Source organism: Thermobia domestica, chromosome 3, assembly GCF_964235325.1.
Source record: "Thermobia domestica chromosome 3, izTheDome1.hap1.1, whole genome shotgun sequence".
Lineage (NCBI taxonomy): Eukaryota > Metazoa > Arthropoda > Insecta > Zygentoma > Lepismatidae > Thermobia > Thermobia domestica.
The window spans coordinates 15,652,667-15,672,023 of record NC_137456.1 but is presented as its reverse complement, the minus strand read 5'-3'; the positions used below and the strand labels follow the sequence as shown (position 1 = coordinate 15,672,023).

General features: G+C 36.6%; 1 protein-coding gene across 3 annotated transcripts in view; it reads left to right on the top strand.

Annotated features, from left to right (window-relative positions):
• LOC145680189 (uncharacterized) overlaps positions 1 to 17,466 on the top strand; it is an 85,323-nt gene extending 67,857 nt beyond the window's left edge. The window contains exons 4-5 of one of the 3 annotated variants that reach the window (XM_081750436.1): positions 7,830 to 8,621; positions 12,927 to 17,452. In XM_081750436.1, the coding sequence (XP_081606562.1) occupies positions 7,830 to 8,621; positions 12,927 to 13,014 (880 nt within the window). In that variant the 3' untranslated portion in view covers positions 13,015 to 17,452. Of the gene's footprint in view, positions 1 to 7,829 lie in introns of all 3 variants that reach the window. The other 2 variants (XM_081750437.1, XM_081750435.1) reach the window with 2 other exon arrangements.
• The last annotated feature ends 1,891 nt before the right edge of the window (positions 17,467 to 19,357 follow it).

Below are 19,357 nucleotides of genomic sequence, written 5' to 3'. Positions count from 1 at the left end.
TTGCTACGCTAATTTGTATATTAATTAGAAAGGTGTGCAAACAGACTAGTCTTTTGCGCTGTTTGTACATGAACAACACTTTCGTAACACCGTAATGGTCTGGTTTAATGAACGAGTTCTTTTTTTCTTTAAAGAATTGATTACGATTTGTGTAAGAAAGAATAAAATGTATTTTTCTACACAAAGGAAATAAATTTCAATCTGTTTTTACTGTTTGTTTCATTTTTGTTTGTTTGCAAAAGAACCTAAAAATTATTCCAGATTGCTTTTCTAAGAATTTAATTTGATTTTTAAGTTTAACACACCTTTTAGCTGCTGAATATGACTTAAGGACTGTTACAGTCCGGGCCGGCTCGACCATAGGTTATTTAAAATAAATATTTCCTGTTAGAAACAAATTTCATGATGATGGCTATTAAATTTACTAAACTGACCTTCTATTTGAATACTACATTCATACATCATGTTTAGGTCACATTAATTTAAGGTTACATGGATAATGCTGAAGCAAATGGTCAAACAGATCCTAGCATGAATTGCTTGATTGTTGTCAAATACAAGAATTCAATTCTCGAACAGTAGCGAACAGTTGTTCCATTTAGTTAGTTATCACAGTTTTGATATGAAAACTAGTCTTGCCTTTGTCACAAACAAGTTTCTTATCATTTAAGATAGAAACTTCTTCTTCTTTTTTTTTCAAAATTGTTTAACAGATGTAGAAAGAAAATCAAGAAATAAAGATAAAAGAGCTAGTTGCACTGGAATTGCAAACTCATATCTTGAGATTGAAGCTCGATATTAAATTCTGTAAAAAGGATCACTATCTTTCCTCTGCAGGTGTGTTTGCTATTAACTTTCACTAACATAATAGGTTATTTTTAAAAAAAAAAAAAAACAGACACAACGAGATTGTATTTGTAGTGTTTAGGCCTTTCTGAGTGCGAGTGCACTTTCCCTCCTTTTCGTTGTTCATGATGGGGTAACATACTTAAAATCGTGGCTTTTAAAATTTGTTCTTTCTGGAAAAAAGAGACGGCAAATGATGCCATTGCAAGGGGCGGCAAATTGCCTAGGGCCGGCCCTAGTTGCAGTGGAAGAAATACAGTAGTTTGATCTGTACACGCGAGTTTACCAATATTCATAACATTTAAACGCCGAAGGACGCAACCGCTGCGTCAAGGCTTTAACCCTCAATAGCTCAGCCCGTAATTAAGCTACGAAAATAATTTTGGTATCAATGTAATCTTGAGGGATGAAGCTTGCCGTCGTCGATATGCATTTTTTTATGTATGTAGGAGTATCACGGCGGAGAGGTTTTTTTTTTTGCATCATGTTTTTTGTAGGAGCAATTATTCTCCCCCCTTTGAGGTACGATCATAAAAAATGGTATGTGAAGCAATGAAGTAGTCCACTACACGCAAAAGTAATGCCCTGGAAAAGTAAGGGAGAGGCAAAATTGGCCGATTTTGATTTTTTTTTAACGTAAATTACATTTATTTTCAGACGGTTTCATATAAGACATCTTTTCACTGAATTGGTCTACACAATGTTACCTCTTTGGAAGCTGTGTTCCATAAACTTTCTAATTTTTATCATGACTCTGTGATAATTACGGGGATGGCCAGGACCGCCAACGCGAAGGTCTGAAGATCCCTTCAAAAATGATACACAGTGCGTTTTCATAGGACTTTTGAATTTTTATCTCGCTTTGCATTGCAGCATTGGCTACCATTTTCTTATATTATTGTCACAAGTGTATTGCCTAAACATTAGCTTCATTTTGTCAGCGTAGAGTGACTGTAAGGGTTGCCAGCCCCCCCCCAATTTTTTTCATATTTTTAGGACTTTTTTGTTTCTTCTTCTTCTTCTACGAATAGGGCGGGAATTGCACAAGTGTTACCTCGTTGGAATCGGTGTTCCATAAGCTTTCCGAGGTATCAATCATAACTCTGTGATAATTAGAGGGGTCACCAGGTCCCCCAACGTGAGAGAGTATGATTTCGTTCAAATCTCTGCCCGGTGCGCAAAGGTTAAAGTTTAACTTATTTCGACAATAATCAAAGATATGATTCATTTCATGGGCGAAAACATCTTTAACAACGCCTTCGCTTCTAGCTACATTTTGACATACTGTAACCTGCAAGCAACAAATAAAGATACAATTGCAAGCTGATATCTCGGATACTTCTAATATCGATGCAACAACCAACTTATCATAATGAACATATGGTTTCGCATGTAGGACTTCATCAGATCATGACTCGTGCGTTCGTTATGTTTCATATTTTACTTTTCTGTCTTAAGCAACGCAAAAATGTTACCTGCAATCACAACTTCTGAACAAATATTGTGATAAACTATATCTGCAAATTTAAATCAAAGCTGCCACCTTCAGTTCATACGTACGTTACCGGAGCCTGTCAAAACAATACATTTTTTCTTGAATAAGTACTATCGTTAAAAAAAAAAAAAAAAAATATACAGTATAAATTCAAAACATTTGCATTACTTTTTACCAAAAGAGGATAAGGAAAACATTTAATACAGTTATAGAAGTGAAATGAAATCTTTCAGTTTAAGGTCCCACACTTATGCCCCTTAGGCTAAGGGAGACGGATGATTAAGAGTCTTCATTCCGGCGAAATTAAAATACCGCTAATTTTACAGTAATTATGTGATATCTTCAAATAGATAAAAGATAATTGAAATGTGGAACAAGAGCGCCCTAGACAATATCATTTTACATGAGAAACCGTTATCACGACTCACTTATCTGCTTTCGATTTCGAGCCATTTTGAAAATCAGCATTTATTTTCGCGTTTCTAAACAGCTGAAAACGGAAAGCCACTAGGTGACTTGTGATAACGGTACCTCACACAAAATAATATTGTCTAGGGCGCTCATGTTCCATATTTCAATTATCTTTTATCTATTTGAAGATATCACATAATTACTGTAAAATTAGCGGTATTTTAATTTCGCCGGGATGATGACACTTAAGGCTAGTGAATAATGATGGAAGAATTTGTGGAATGTAAATGTGGGAGGAAACGGTGTTGTCCACCACAAACTTACTTGTCTGGGGATCGAACCACGGACTGCACGCATCAGAGGTAAACGCTCTACCACTGAGCCACCGTGCCCCTACAGTTATAGAGATCCTATTAAAGGTTAATTACTAATTGATACACGGGATGCATATCTATTAACAGTAAATAAAAAATTCTCATACCGTTCCATAATGGGTTTCGAGGCACTCTTCATCTTTTCCTCAGGATATCTGAAGGAAGAAGGGGCCGCGGTGGCTCAATGGTAAGAGCGTTCACCTCTGGTGCGTGGGGTCCCGGGTTCAAACCCTGCTCCCGCCAAGTGAAATTTGTGGTGGACAAACACCGTGTGCGTGGGTTTTTTCGGGGTTCTCCCGTTTCCTCCCACTTTCTTCATTCCACCATTTCATTCATTTCTCATAATCACCGTCTCCTTTAGCCTAACCAGCATAAGAGCTCCTCCGTGGCTAAGCGGTTAGCGTACGCACCTTTGGCGTGGGTGTCCCGGGTTCGATTCCCGGCGGGAGCTCATGTTCGGATTCCACGTTAATCAGTAGGTCCACGTCTCATATAGCCTCACTGCTGAACGGGACGTTAAACTCACAATCCTAACCAGCATAACCGTGGGACGTAAAACTCAAAGATTTCATTTCATTTTCATTTCTGAAGGAAGAAAAAAACCCGTTGCTACATTAAAAATACGATTTATGAAATCCTATTTGTCTACCTGTAGAATAAAAGACGTGGGATAAGTTTGAAAGTTTTTGAGATTTCCTTCTCTTCTTAGTGTATGGTAATGCAAATCATTTGGTATGTATCTCAAGGTAAGATTGCAAATAACAAATACTCTATTGACGATCGTGAATCGCCCAACAGACTCATGATTTCGTGATATACGTACATCGACATAAATTTATTTAAATTTCAACATTTAAACCCACTCAAAAAGAGTATTTGTTGTGTAATAAGATTGGTGAATAGAAACTAAAAGCCTATTTGTTATTGTTCTATTGAATTCAACTTTTTCGTATTCTTCATTTAAGAGTAAAACATTTTAAAAAGATGTACTACAGTTGAAGATTAGAATGATACAGGTTACGTCCAAACTAAATTATTCTAAACAGCTACATGTTATTGACTTGACTTCAGTCTTGATTAGAAATTTTGATATCTAATAAATGTAACCAAAATTGAGAAAAAAACGAAGCTTTAGTTAAGAATACATTCGTAATTTTTTGGCTTGTGTAATGCTCTTTTTTTTTTTTTTTTTTTTTTTTTCGTAAGTTCCTGTCCTAGTTCAAGGTATGGTTTTTGGTCCTGATCAAAAATGATTGGAAAACTCGCCCGTCTATCAATTAAGTGCCTCAGTATAAAACCTTGACATCGTTGTATTGAGGTCTGACTGCTGCAAATATCTACAGTAGAGAAACCAGAGGATGATAGATCACCTCGTTTGGTGTCCCTGATATCGTAGTATGAGAATCAAAGGAACGTAATTCCTAGAATGGAATTTTTGTTTACTTGGATTACGAACATAATTCTGAAAGCCCCACTTCGTGTTTTCTGAGTGTTCTTGAAGTTGACTTGTCTGCTATGCAATAATGTGTTTACCATCTTATTAAAACAATATTTGTTTGAAAAAATATTTTTTTCTCTCTCTCTCTCTCCTGTAAACCTACGAAAATGGAGTTATGTTTCTCTGGTTCTCATACGACGATATGTTCCTTAACTTTCGCATGGATGTTCCTTTTCGTCATTCCAACATAAAATTATTTGTAAGAACGTGCCAAATAAGATCCTAATGAAAAAAAAAAAAAAAAATGCGGGTTTCAATAGCTATTAGCTATTTTTGAAACCGGAATGTAACTTTCTGAAATTTTGTATCTAATTTGACGGAAATTCTAACGATTATATTAAGGAAGGTAAACAATTTCGGTAGTTGACATTGAACAAGTGGTATTAATTAATATATAAAATACAAAGAAGATTGTTCAGGATACATGTGAACATGTTCGATGCACCTTTAATATTTGTTGGTATGGGCCATAGCAAAAGAATGTACATTGCTTCCTCTGCCAGAATCAAGACTAATTTGTCTGCAGTAGTGCAATGCCGCCGAAACTATCGGAATTGGAGAGGATACAAAGGTTAATCTGTTTCCGCCTGAACAAATTTAAGTTGTTGCTTGCATAAGATATTCCACCCTGCCATCATTGATTTGTTCATTCTTGTCCATTTTGGGGCTAGCAAACTGCGCCGTGGGCCATTCAGCATTCTTCCTTTTCATTGTAGGGTAATATTCGAAGATCTGTCTCATCAAAGGTATGGTCTTTGTCTTTCTTTGATTCCAAAGGGGTGGTCCATTCTGAGTTTGTACCACCTGGGCGCACTGTCAGCTCCAAATTTTACATGGAAATCCGCAAAGGATTAACGGCGTCAGGAGCGAGATCAAGGATTCGTGGAAGCTTCACCATGACAACGCTCCCACCCACACTACCTATGACGTTTTTTTCTTCTTGTTTTTGTTTTAAGGCCTCTACATTCCCCTGCCGTTGCCAATTACTTTTGGACTTATTATAGGGCAGTCGCAACTTTACCTCTGCCTTTATTTTCTCTCTCTACTTTTATTTTCGTGTATCTCTTTTTTTCAGCTATTATTCCTCAGCAGATTGAGGTGAGGCATATTTTTCTAGCATGGCATCTAATACTTTAAACCATGCCCTTTAATGTATCTTTTTTATTATTTTCATTTTTATTATTATTATTATTTTCTTTTTTTACAAAAACGGACAAACCTGTAAAAGAATATTACAAATATATATAAGATAAATTTTCTTTTTTTTTTATCATTTGTCATTCATTAAAATTTTCATTGCACTACTTTGGGCTGCTTCCTCTACCGCCACCTGAAAGTAAATTAAAAAGAATATACATTAATAACATTATAACAACAAGAGAGAAAGTGCGAAACAAATATTGGTTTGTACAAATTTCTTCTGAGTTTTTCCTGTCTTTTATTACTTCTTTTTATGTTATTATTTTGTTTATTTCTTGAGATCGCACCAAACATTCACATTTAAGACACACAATTAACAATATGACACTAGTACTGACACTAAACACTAAACACAAAACAAGAGTAGCGTCTTCCTATTCCGGTTTTCATTCCAAGAATTTTATAAAATGTATTTATTATTTGTAAACAGAATTCTGTATGTTATATTTTTCTCTAAAACTAGTTTCTGTTCCGTTCTCTCCTTCTTCTGTTTTCAGTTCTTCTATTCCACATGTTTCCCACTACGTGTTTTGTCAATTCTTGTAACTTCTGTAGCTTTACTTTATCCTGTCTGATGTTTTCCCATGTTTCATTTTTGAGTTCGTCTCTGATATTTATTATATCTTCTCTAGTTATAAAGTGTACACAAGTCCATGTTACATGTTCGGATGTCTGGGCCATTCCGCAGATACATGTCTGATTTTCTTCTATTGTGATCCTGTATAAATGTGACTTAAAATGGTCCATGGCCAGAAAGTGTCTCCATGGTCTCCTTATTTAGGTTTGGCATCTCTTCCCTTATTTGTATCGTCGGTATGTATTCTTTTAGTTTCTGTCCTTTACTTGAGTTTTTTCATTCCCGTTGCCATTTCCTTTCAATAATTTTATCTAACTCTGTTTCGTTATTTGGAATTTGTCCTAGTATTTCTAAAATTTTTGTATTTTCGTTATTTTTCGTCCACATTTTATAGGCCTGTCTTAGTACCTGGAAATGTATTGGTTCTTTCAGAGCCAGTACCTGTAGAGCCTCCGTTGACATGGTTTTTATTACATTTAGGGTTATTATAAGTACCCCTCTTTGTGTCCGATTTATTGTTTGTCTTAGTTCTATGTTCATCAAAAGTCTGTGGCACCCGACATTGGCACAATAGCTAAGTACTGGCATGATCACTGTTTTGTTGTAAGTTTGCAATATCCTCTTAGGGATTTGGTAGTCCCTTCTTGCTATTGTTAGTAATTTGTGTGCTACTTTTTTGCTCTTATTCGTAATCTCCTTTATATGTTTTCCGTAATTTAATTTTTCATCTATCCATACTCCCAGGTACTTAAACTCTTTAACTCTGTCTACCTTTTTGTTGGATATCTTGAGAATAGGACCTCTTTGAATTTTCTGTCCAAAAATTGTATACTTTGTTTTTGTTCCGGAAAGAGTTAAATTATTTGTTGAACACCATTTTTGTAGCTTTTCTAGTATTATATTTCCCTTTCTTTCTACTCCGTGTCTTGAAGATGCCGACAACACTATCGCTATGTCATCAGCATAACCAACTACTCCTGACGTGTGACTTCCTGACGCAGATCGTGATTACAACGGTTCCGCATCCTCTCTACAGTCTCGACTTGGCTCCACCAAACTTTCTGTTTCCGAAAGTGAAAAGAAAAAATCCCAAAAAGGACATCACTTGGACACCATTCACAACATCAAAACGACTGCAACAAGGCTTTTAAACAACATCCCCTTTGAGGACTTCACGGGACATACGACGCATGCAAATCTCGCCGGCAAATACATATTGATGCAAGAGGGTCATACTTTGAAGATTTTTCAGTGATTGTATCAATCTGATAAATAAACACTGAAAAAAAATCTGACGCTTTACTTTTGGGATAAACCTTGTATTTCATATGTGTAAACAAGTAGAACCCATCAAGCAAGATCGCATGAACTAATTTCTCATGATGTTTTACTATTTCTTGCTGAGTAATAGTTTTATTTATTTTTCAGGTTCTCACGTGATTTTGTTGCTGGAGATTCCTTATCAAGGAATGCAGCAAGTGAAATTTTCAGTGAATATGATAGAAAAATCACGCACTGTATAGTAGAAGCTTTAGAACGGGACGGACCTCCATCAGTGTCAAATCAAAATCCTACTAATTTATCCCTAACGAGTTTACTAGAAGACAGTATTAATCCTTGGACGGCGAACAAACACAGTGCTTACCCCAAAAGTATCAACAGTCATCCACCCGAGACTATTAGTACGAATAGTGTTCTTTCTCAACAGTATTCCAATAAGAACAGTTTTACAAATGCTGCAGATGGTAGTAAATATTCCGACAAGAACATAGTTAATACTCCGGCAGTAGACATACATCTTAGTCAAATTAGCAATATCAGGAAAAGTGATGGAGCTTCGATAAATATATGTAACTTCAATGGAAGATCGGAACAGATGAAATCATTCAGAACACCTTATGGCACACCTGATACTATTAATTCAAGATACAGTGTTGATACTCGGAGTAATAGAAGTAGTCTTGATGGAGGATCTTCAGACGATTCTAACACTACGAACACTTTAAGCACATTTGAAGAAATATTTAAAAAGTTGGAAGAAAATGTTAGTGATGAAGACAACTTTAATTGCAGAAGCTGTAGTGCAAGCTTTAAAACCATTGGTGAAGTTGTTCGACATTCGCAGGTTCATTTCAAGTATTACAGGCGAATTTCCTCCAGCTATGAATCCTCCGGCACCCAGAAGTGCAAACTATGTCGGAAAAAAATTTGTAACAACAGGTACTTTCCAACATCCCAATCAGAGTTGCACTGCATGTGTAGTAAATCTTTAGAGTTATGGAGGGTAAAAACAGGGGATTATTTCAAGTGCACTATCTGCGGAAAATTCATTTCAAATGAAAAAATATTCGAAAGCCATTTTGCATATCACACCGGTAGAGCAGCTTTACAGTGCGAAATCTGTGGTTTAGGTGTACAGACATCATTTGTGTTGCAATGTCATATCACCCAATATCATGGTTCTGAGTCTTATAAGTAATAAGTTGAGTTTGATATACAGCTCACAGATGACGAGAAGAACCCTAGCACAAGTAGTGTGACGTAGGAATGGGCTCGCCCACTTTTCATAAGGGGGTTTCAAATGACACCATGGAATAGCACACATATAACTACCCGGAATGGCAGACGACATCTAAGTATTGACCACACCTCAAAAACTGCAAATGGACTTGACCGTGTCGTTGACCTTTTCCCGCTACCCCTGTTTTAGGGCTTTTCTCGTCATCTGTGAGCTGTACGTATTATGTTTGTGATTTCTGTTTACTATGGGGGGAGGCACGGTGGTTCAGTGGTAGAGCGCTTATCTCTGGTACGTGGAGTCCCGGGTTCGAACCCCGGTCAAATAATTTTTTGGTGGACAACATCGTGCTCGTGAGTTTTCTCGGCCCATTTCTTCCACTTTCTCATTCCACCAATTCTTCCATTAACATTCCCATGCTTTAATCATTGTCTCCCTTAGTCTAACGGGCATAAACGTGGGCAGGGTGTCTACTAAAATTCCACAATGAAATTTCGTGACTTTTTCGTGACCTTTTCCTTTACCAAATCATAAAATTTCCTAACATTTTCAATAGCGAATTCAGGTGCGAATTAGGCCGAATTTTCATCCATGCGATAGAAACGTACTTTGCTTGCGATTTGGTAGGGTCTAAAGCCGACCATAGACATTTTCTGGTGATGAATTTTGATGTTTTATAGAACAAAATTTTCCAATCTGTACTTACATTTGCACAGTTAAAAAAAAAATCATGACCCAAAAGCTAAATTTCGTGACTTTTTCGTGACTTTCATGACCGTTTTCTGATTTCGTGACTTTTTTGTGACATTCGTGACTTTCGTGACCGATAGACACCCTGGTGGGACGTTAAAGTCAAAGATTTTATTTTTTCCTGTTTACTATGGTACTAACACGCGATACCACGCCAAGACTAAAAGTGTTCACCGAATTTATATTGTGGGTAATTGAATAATAATAGTTAAGGTATGAATATAGACGAAATAATTTATATTAAAAATCAAAATGTGTTGTGTACTTGCTATAGTAATCAAAATTTGTTTATATGTAAGGCGCGTGAAACGTTTGGAAAAGCTGCAGTATTTTATTGGCCTAGTTCATGCCAACTTTCCAGTAGATTATTACTCCGGGATTATTTCTTGAACTGCTGTTGTAATTATGCTGGGAAAAAAAGTTAACTTCAGCATTTAAAAGCAAAGATTTGTAACCCTGTCCACTTCTAAAATGAGATAACTGAACCATATACAACACTATACAATGAGCATAAGATGGCTACCATATTTGTTTTATCAAACAAGCCGTGTTGCCATAACCATTGATATTGACTAGATATACGTTGTGAGGCTTTCGCTTAGTCGATTGCTACGAACATTTTGGTGCAGTATTGATAAGTACAGGATTTTCTTATTTCCTGTAATAATTGGTGATGTAGGCCCATTGCTTATCTAAGCTACCTTCATCTAGATATAATTTTAGGCCCTGATAAAATAGAATTCATGTACTAGTTCTCCTATAGACAGAGAAAATTTATGCAAAATGTTAATTTGTTTAATGGTATCCTTGGGTGCACTTAGATATTCTGATAATACTGAGACCGCGTGATTTTTGTTCTTAGAACCTGTAATTTGTCCCGTAGTTCTAGTATTGTTTTTTTACCTTTCTTGCCTATGTAGTTTTATAGTAAGTTCTGAAAGTATACCCAGTATGTGCTATAGGTATATTTTTTGTTAGAAAAATGGGAATTCGTCGTCTTGGATTCAGAAATATACGGTATATGTTAATCTGACTACTTTTTATTCCGATATTTAGTTTTGATACAAAGAAATTAGATTAAGATATCGAGATTTCAGATTTAATTAATATGGCGATATTTCTTCTATTGACCTCAATTTATTGCGACCCGTGAAGCGATTATCCGGTATGCCTATTTCTGTGAGATCCATCTTAATATTGTCCTCCCATCTGCACCTAGGTCTTCCTAATGATCTTTTTCCGATTGGTCTTCCAGTTTAAGCTTTGAAAATGTTCCTACTTTGTTAAATTCTCGCTACATGACCTGCCCACATGAGCCTCCTACATTTGATGACCCTAAGAATGTTTGGTAAACCGTATAAATTATGTAGTTCCTCTTTATGAAGTTTCGGCCATTCTCCATTCCCGTTCCTATTGGGTCCGAATATTCGTCTCAGGATCTTGTTCTCAAATACTTTCAGTCTACGTTCTTCTCTCAGAGTAAGCGACCATGTTTCGCAACCATACAGAACAGGCATGATTATCGTTTTATATATTTTAAGCTTTAAATTCCTCGACAGATTTCGCGACAATGAGAGATTTTGGACTGAATAATAACACAAATTCCCTGCTTTTAGTCGACATTTAATTTCTTCGTGAATATGGTTTTCGTCTGTTAATACTGATCCTAGATATTTGAAAGTATCCACTTCATCAAAAGTATTATTTGATATTTTAACGCATCCATAATTTGCCGTATTACGATCTCGACGAACTTCCATGTATTTAGTTTTTCCTCTAAACCCATGTCCCTGCAGGCGTTTATTAAGACCTCTGCACACATGTTACTGGTTATTTTTTCCTAATATTTACCTTGGGGAGGAAAATAAACTGAGATGATTGCTTTTCAGGCTGCCTGCCAGAATACTTCCCACTAAAAAATGTCTTAGGAAGAACTGTTTTAGACAGTCGTACTTCAAAACCTAACGTACTTCATTAGGTCATGTTCAGCTAGCGGAAGAGAGGACATTGCAATCTTTCTCCCGCATACAAGAGAAACAAATACTAAAAAAGAGCAGTTCAAGACACAATCGTTGCGTTGACAGGAATTAGATCAATAAAATATGCAGCATTTCAAACGTCTCGACGTATCTCACAGGTAATACATATACAGGGTATTTCAGGAGGAATGTCCCATAATTTGTGAGGTGATTCTACATTTGAAAACAAACCGAAAAAATCTTATGTCCATGAACATGTGTCCGAATTTCGATCGTTACGAAATGAGCGGCTGAAGACTACTACATTCATGAATGATTATGAACACAAGTGTAAATATTAGAATAATGGTGGGACAGGTGACTGATCCATCCTACAAGAGGTGTTCAAAACGTCCCTCACCCATCTCAATGTACTTGTCAACGCGTTGGAGGGTGTGTTGTGTTGCACATCGAACATCTACCTTCGTAGCGTACACATCCCCGCATTTAATTAGCCCCATAAACAGATGTCTAATGAGATTAGGTCGGGTGATCTGGGCGAGTTAATGGGTCCGCCACGGCCAATCAACCGTTGAGGAAATGTGTTGTTCAGATACTAGGATACTTCTCTGGTACAATGAATCAATGTTGCAGGCACATTTGCCGTAGTTGCTCTGTCACGTCTTCCAAAAGTGCAGGTAGTCTTCTATCAGGAAATGTGCGTATGCTGCGGCTGTCATGCGATTTGCAGGAATACAGGCCGTATCACCAGGTCATGAATCATACCTAACACCTCTTGTAGAATAGATCAGTCATCTGTCTCACCCTTATTGTGCCCACTACAGCGCCTACACAGCACTTCAGTAAGTAATATTCACACTTGTCTTTATAATCATTCATACATTCGTGTAGTCTTCATCCCGCTCAAGTTCCGTAACGATCGAAAATCGGACACATGTTCAGAAGACTTTTTTGGTTTATTTTCACAGGTAGAATCATCTCACAAATTATGTGACATTCCTCCTAAATTACCCTATATGTATATATATATTTTTTAGTAAAATAGTATAATTTACGTGAAATGCGTTGATTATAACATGCTGCAATATTTTGTTCTCGCATCTATTTGAGAAAACTCTCAAAAGTATCGAATGTCACAATACATAGAACTTGTAAGAGTTTTCTTATCTCTAGCCTATCACGTTTAGTTAAAGTTGTAACTACGTTCAGTAATAGACTAAGACCAACAAAACTATTACAATTTATAGATATGGCAACATTTTTTTTTTTTTTTTTCAGTGTAAGAATGCTTCCTAACTCAAGATTTGATAGCTACAAATTTAGTATTATTTCTTGTGTACCACAATGGAAGTTTGCTTTACCGTAAAGTAAGAAACAATCAAAAGTATGTAAAAAGAGGTAGTTGAATGATATTCTATCTGAATGAATGAAAAACCTGTCTGAAGATGTTCTCAGAAAGGTGAGGAGACGAAATATTGCAGACTTCAGTGAATAAGTATTTTATTATACAATTATATGAGGGTGAATTGGAAAGCACGTGGCCTGATCTACAAAATTACAAAATATTTGGATAAATTACATTTTATTTTTCCACGTAATTTCCCTCCACCGAGATATATTGAAGCCACTTCTCCGGTAACGCTTCTATATCACTTCTAATAAATGATTCCTCGAGCCCTGCAAAACATCCCAGTAGAACACATTTCACCTTTGCATCCGAACGAAATCGCTGATCCCCCCAAAACTTTTTAAGGTTTTTAAACAAGTGAGAGTCCGAGGGGGCCAGATCAGATGAATAGCGCGAGTGCGGCAACAGTTCGAACCCACAGGAATGAATTTCTGTCATGGATGCAAGGGACATGTGAACGCGCGCATTGTGCTGGTCGATTTTCTTCATGTCACAAACTTCCGTTACTTCCGCCGACTTAGCGCCTTATAAACTCCTCACCTGAAACAATAGAGAAATAAAGTTTTACACAGTGACTACCAATGGATATAGTTACACAGCTAATGTATACGGAAATAAAATAATTGCTTCGTTCCTAGTCAGGCCACGAACTTTTCAATCCACCCTCCTATAAAAATGCATACCTTATTATATTAGACAATTGTAATGTGTGCCAACAATTGATTGGATTATAAACAATTAACAGCGTTACCGATATCTGTAGAATTACTATTGAATATACAATTGCGACTCGGCTGTGCTCTCCTAAAATAAAGAAAATATGAATATTGTACTACCTATTATAAATTATGGACATGACATCTGATGTGTAATATTGAATAACTATAGTTTTGTGCCGATCTATGAGTTGCAGATTTAAAAGTCTGATCCGTAATCATAGAAATGATTTATAATGTGTTTATTTCTGAGAGGCTGAATCATTTTACCAAATTGATACGGCTACAGCGACTTCCCATTCTGTATTGGAGCTATGAACTTCTAAAGTTCACCTGTTTCATGTTTTCGACACCCTATATCTTGGAAACGGTCCACTTTTGAGCACAGGTCCATATAGACTTTTTTTCTTATTTTGATGTGAAGAGTCTGTTCCCAAAATATTGTGACACATTTTTTTTAACACCCTGTATATTAGTGCGCAGGAATGCTGTACTTCTACTGCTGTCTACTGCTGAATGTTGACAAGTTATTGTATGAGGATCCTATTTCTTACATCAAACCTGTTTTGAGTACCTTTTCATTAAGGGCAGTACAACTGAGATTTGAGACTTCCTGATAGTCAAGTGGGTAGCGCTTGCGCCTTTGGTCAGGTGTTTTGGTTTAGATTCCCGATGGGAAAACATTGAACGCATTGGTAGTTCTATCTAATTCCTCCTTAAGAGTCTTCATCGCGGCGAAATTAAAATACCGCTAATTTTACAGTAATTATGTGATATCTTCAAATAGATAAAAGATAATCGAAATGTGGAACAAGAGCGCCCTAGACAATATTATTTTATATGAGAAACCGTTATCATCACGACTCACTTATCTGCTTTCGATTTTGCAGCCATTTAGAAAATCGGCTTTTATTTTCGCGTTTCTAAAGCGGCTGCAAACGGAAAGCTACTAGGTGACTTGTGATAACGGTACCTCACGCAAAATAATATTGTCTAGGGCACTCTTGTTCCATATTTTAATTATCTTTTATCTTTTTGAAAATATCACATAATTACTGTAAAATTAGCGGTATTTTAATTTCGCCGGGATGAAGAATTAAACGTTAGGTCCAAGGTTCGTATAGACTCGGTTCTGAAACTCCAACCAACAAAGTACAGTCAGGGACAAAAGTTCTTTCCGCTTGATGAAATGAGTTTCGTAAATAACTTCAGAATGGAAGAATAATTTGAGTACAGTTTTCAACAAATTAAAAAGAACGTAATTTTCTGTACGTCCCATCTTGAAACTCGATGAAACTGTGTATGTTCCACCGCTGTTCCCAAAATAAATTTTACCAAACGGGAAGAACTTTTGTCGCTGGCTGTACGTTGTTGTACAACTGAGAGCTGAGAACAGTAATAGTTCTGACCAGGGGTAAAAGTAGATATGAAAATCTAGGGGGACGCATGACGTCACGCCTCCCCCGTTCCTATCTTTGCCCATTGTAATTTTTTTATATATATATAATGCGGGGGACGCCACAATTATTTTCGGGAAATGAGGGGACGGCGTTCCCCCGCACTTTTACCCCTGGTTCTGACTAGAGACGTAAGAATAAAAAATAACAATTAACAACAAACAACATAGGAATTTAGCAACTTTTGAATTTTACTATTTTCCTAAAAACGAGAGTTAGCAACAGTGGGACCCTGTTCTCGAAGAGCTGTATTCGGTTTTTGTATTAATAATTATCAGGTATTATTTTGTATTAATAACCTACAAAGCTATCCACTGCCATTCTAATTTCTATATATGAGTAATATTTTTTAAATATGTATACATAGATGTTTATAGAACTGTCAATTTTTGTTGATAAGCATTATAATGAAAAATAAAAAAAATAGTGATGTATTTTTATATTAATTCGAATGAGAATTTTGTTGGATAGTCGTATAGATATCGATATTATTGTAGTAGTTGCAGAAGATAACGTATATAGTGTTTGTGCATCAGTATTGGTGAAGTATAGGGATGTTATTTTCCCATGGTGAAGTATAGGAATATTTTTCCCATGGTGAACTAGGGATGTTATTTTCCCATGGTGAAGTATGGGGATGTTATTTTCCCATGGTGAAGTATAGGGATGTTTCTTCCCATGGTGAATATAGGGATATCTTCCCATTGTGAAGTACAGGGATGTTTTTCCCATGGTGAAGTATAGGGATCTTATTTTCCCATGGTGAAGTATAGGGATATTTCTTCTCATGGTGAATATAGGGATATTTTCCCATTGTGAAGTATAGGAATGTTTTTCCCATGGTGAAGTATAGGGATGTTAATTTCGTAAGACACTAGTCTTTGTTAAGCCCGTCTAACTTTTAGCAGCCAATGGTATTTAGGGGCGTTTTTCAGAGAAATAATTTCGAAAGATAACTTCAATGTTTTCGAATTTCTGTAAATAATCACATCAGTCTCTGACGTACAGTGTTGCTACACGTGCGTTCTTTGTTTACTAAGTATTACGTTTTTGTGCCATGTGAGCCAAAGTTGGTCGTAAATTTGGCAGCGTATGAAGCAAAATATGGACTAAATATTCGTAACCTTATTCTAAACAAAACGAAGAAGCATAAAGCAAAAGAAACAGACTTTTTATCCAGCATTGTACTTGGCCGTGGCGAAAATAACATCCATATAGTTGTTACGCTTTCTGTTCCTAACGTTACGCTTTCTTAAAAGAAGTACAAACTTACATGGTTTGCATAAGATCTGATTGTATGTTTGCGTTTTAAGTTTTAATGATATTCCTTATTAAATCTTGTCATTTTTGTTTGTAGCTTTCGTCAGTTACCATGTGGGTTCTAAAAGAAGAATTTAGTGGTATCCATGGATCTGATTACCGTTCATAATTATGCAATACACGTAATTTCATTTCAGTATTTGCAATAGAGGTGCTGTACGTATTTTTTTAAATGTAGTTTTCTTTTGTGTACATACGAGGGGCGTCCAATAAGTTATTTAACTAGGTAGGAAAGGAGGGGCGGAGCATACTGACACGTGACCACTGTGGAGAACCCCACTGCGCAATTTGAGGTCAGTCGGAGCAACGCAGTGGCAGAATATTTGTGTGACGCCGCGAACAATGGACAAATTCCTGGCTCACCTGGTGACAGAGTACGAAACCTGCATCCACCACTGGGATCCTGAGAGCAAGCACGAGTCCATGCAGTGGAAACACCTGCGGGGGGGATAACGTTTTTCGTTGGACAACGAGGTCCAACAGGCTGTTTCCCAGTGGTTTGCAGACCACGGCAAAGACTATTTTTTTCTCAGGGATTTCTTCGCTGCCCACAACGTGATGATGATGCAAAGACCTCCATGGGGACAACATCGAAAAACAGTGATGACCAGGTGAGTCTATCTGCATTCTTTCCTGTCTAGGTAGATAACTTATTGGATGCCCCTCGTAAAATCACTGATGCAATAAGGAATTTGTAAATGTGAAAAGTATTAAACAGAAAACAGTATTTCGGGAATTGCATTTATAAGATTCTAAACAATGATTGTATTCTTGTGATGTGGAAACTGTGTAATTTAGACATTTTTTTTTTAAAAATATATACATTTGTCACTTAATGTGTAAAATTATTTATTTATTTGGTATTACATGTTTATTGTTGTGTGTGCTAAGCAACGAAGTGATAAATACTTTGAAAATCAGTCATATGCTATAATATTGCTGTTTTTTTTTTTATATATCACTATGTTTCTACGTACTATTTAATAGATTGAGTAGCCATTGAGTAATTGTATTCTCTGAAACGATTTCGACAAATTCTTAACTATGAGGCGCATCCAAAAAGTAAGTTTCCCACGCGTCCCATAGATAGGAAACGGTATGTTGCGCGAAGCGACTGCGTGCACGTGAGAGAGTAAGATCCTAGCATAGCGCATGTGCCAGGGGGAACTTCTCTAGCGCTCTCAGTAGCGTCGTGGCAGTGGTTGAAGATGTGGACGTTCCTATTCCAGCTCCCGCCGCGTGTGAAGTGCGAGCAGTAATAAAGTTTTTGAATGCACAGGACAGCACCGATTGAAATCCATCGTTAGCACTGCCAGGTCTATGGGTCTAACATCATGAGCAAGCACTTCCCGCTCCTTATTGCACACCATTGTCACGGAACGCCTATTGTTCAAAAAGTTGTGCGCCAAATGGGTGCCGAAGCAACTGACTCCAGAACACACAGCGAGGCGCACGGGGTCAGCATTGACAGTTTTGCAACGATACAGCGTCCATCTTTAACCACTGCCACGACGCTACCCAGAGCATTAGGGAAATTTCCCTGCCGCATGCACCTTGCTAGGACCTAACTCCCTCACCTGCACGCAATCGCTTCGCGCATCATACGGTTTCCTAGCTATGAGACGCGTGGGAAAGTTACTTTCTGGATGCGCCTCGTATCATTATATATATGGACTGAAGTTGTGCATAAAATTTCAGCTGTCTACGGCTACATGTATTTCAACTTACCGACTCTGAAAATGGCGTTTCTTTTCCTCTATTATTCATAGGTTCGTACATTTTCATATTCTGTGAAGTTGTTTTCAGTATGTATTACCTACTAGGTCCAAGCGACTTTTTTTTTTTTTTTTTTTTAAATCATCATCAGCTGCGAGAGAACAGCAGGAAAAACTATGACTGATGCGAAATTTGTGTTATCCAAGATCAAAGGGCTATAATTCCCTCTCTTCATACGAAATTGTAATTAATAGAGCTTTTTGACATCGGATTGATAAGGAGGGAATTATTTAAAGTTTTTATGCAATAACTCCGTCACAATATACGTAGCAAGAAGGTATATCGTATGACTAAAAATAAAAAAAAGAATAGCTTGGATGACATCACAATGTATAATAGGAAAAAATAAAACGTGACGGAGTCCGTTTATTACTTTCGAGTGGCGAAAGGAGAAGAAAGGTATGGTGATCGTGAAAAAAACTCGAATTCAAGATTTGAACAGATTTACACGTTTCATGGTCCATAGATACTGACAAAGTTAGTTTTCGACGTCTGTTCGTCCTGATGTACACTCGCCTAAAGACCATACCATTCAGTGTGTCTCAACCAAATTTTAAACTTAATGTTTTTGTGATTCTCCAGGAGAGGAGCTGGTTTAAATTTTCTGCCTACTCCTAAAAATAAGGGTAGTTTATTTAAGGGTTAAAAAAAAAAGTTTTCTCAAAAACGGCTCCAGCGATTTTGTTTATATTTTATAAATCATTTTTTCAAAAAGAAATATATATATATATATATATATATATATATATATATATATATATATATATATATATATATATATATATATATATATATATATATGTGGTATAAGTCATTTCTCTGGAAACTTCCGAGCTTGTGAGAATAAATCTACAGACCATTAAATGTTAACAGGCATATATTAAATTACGTGTGACAGCACGGCATAAGTTAGTATGATACAACAGTTTGGAACACTATGAGACATTGCGCCTATTTTGGATTCTCCCCGTATGCTTATTGAACCTTCATTCTGTATTTATTATTGAAATAAAAACACAAGAGAATTCTTAT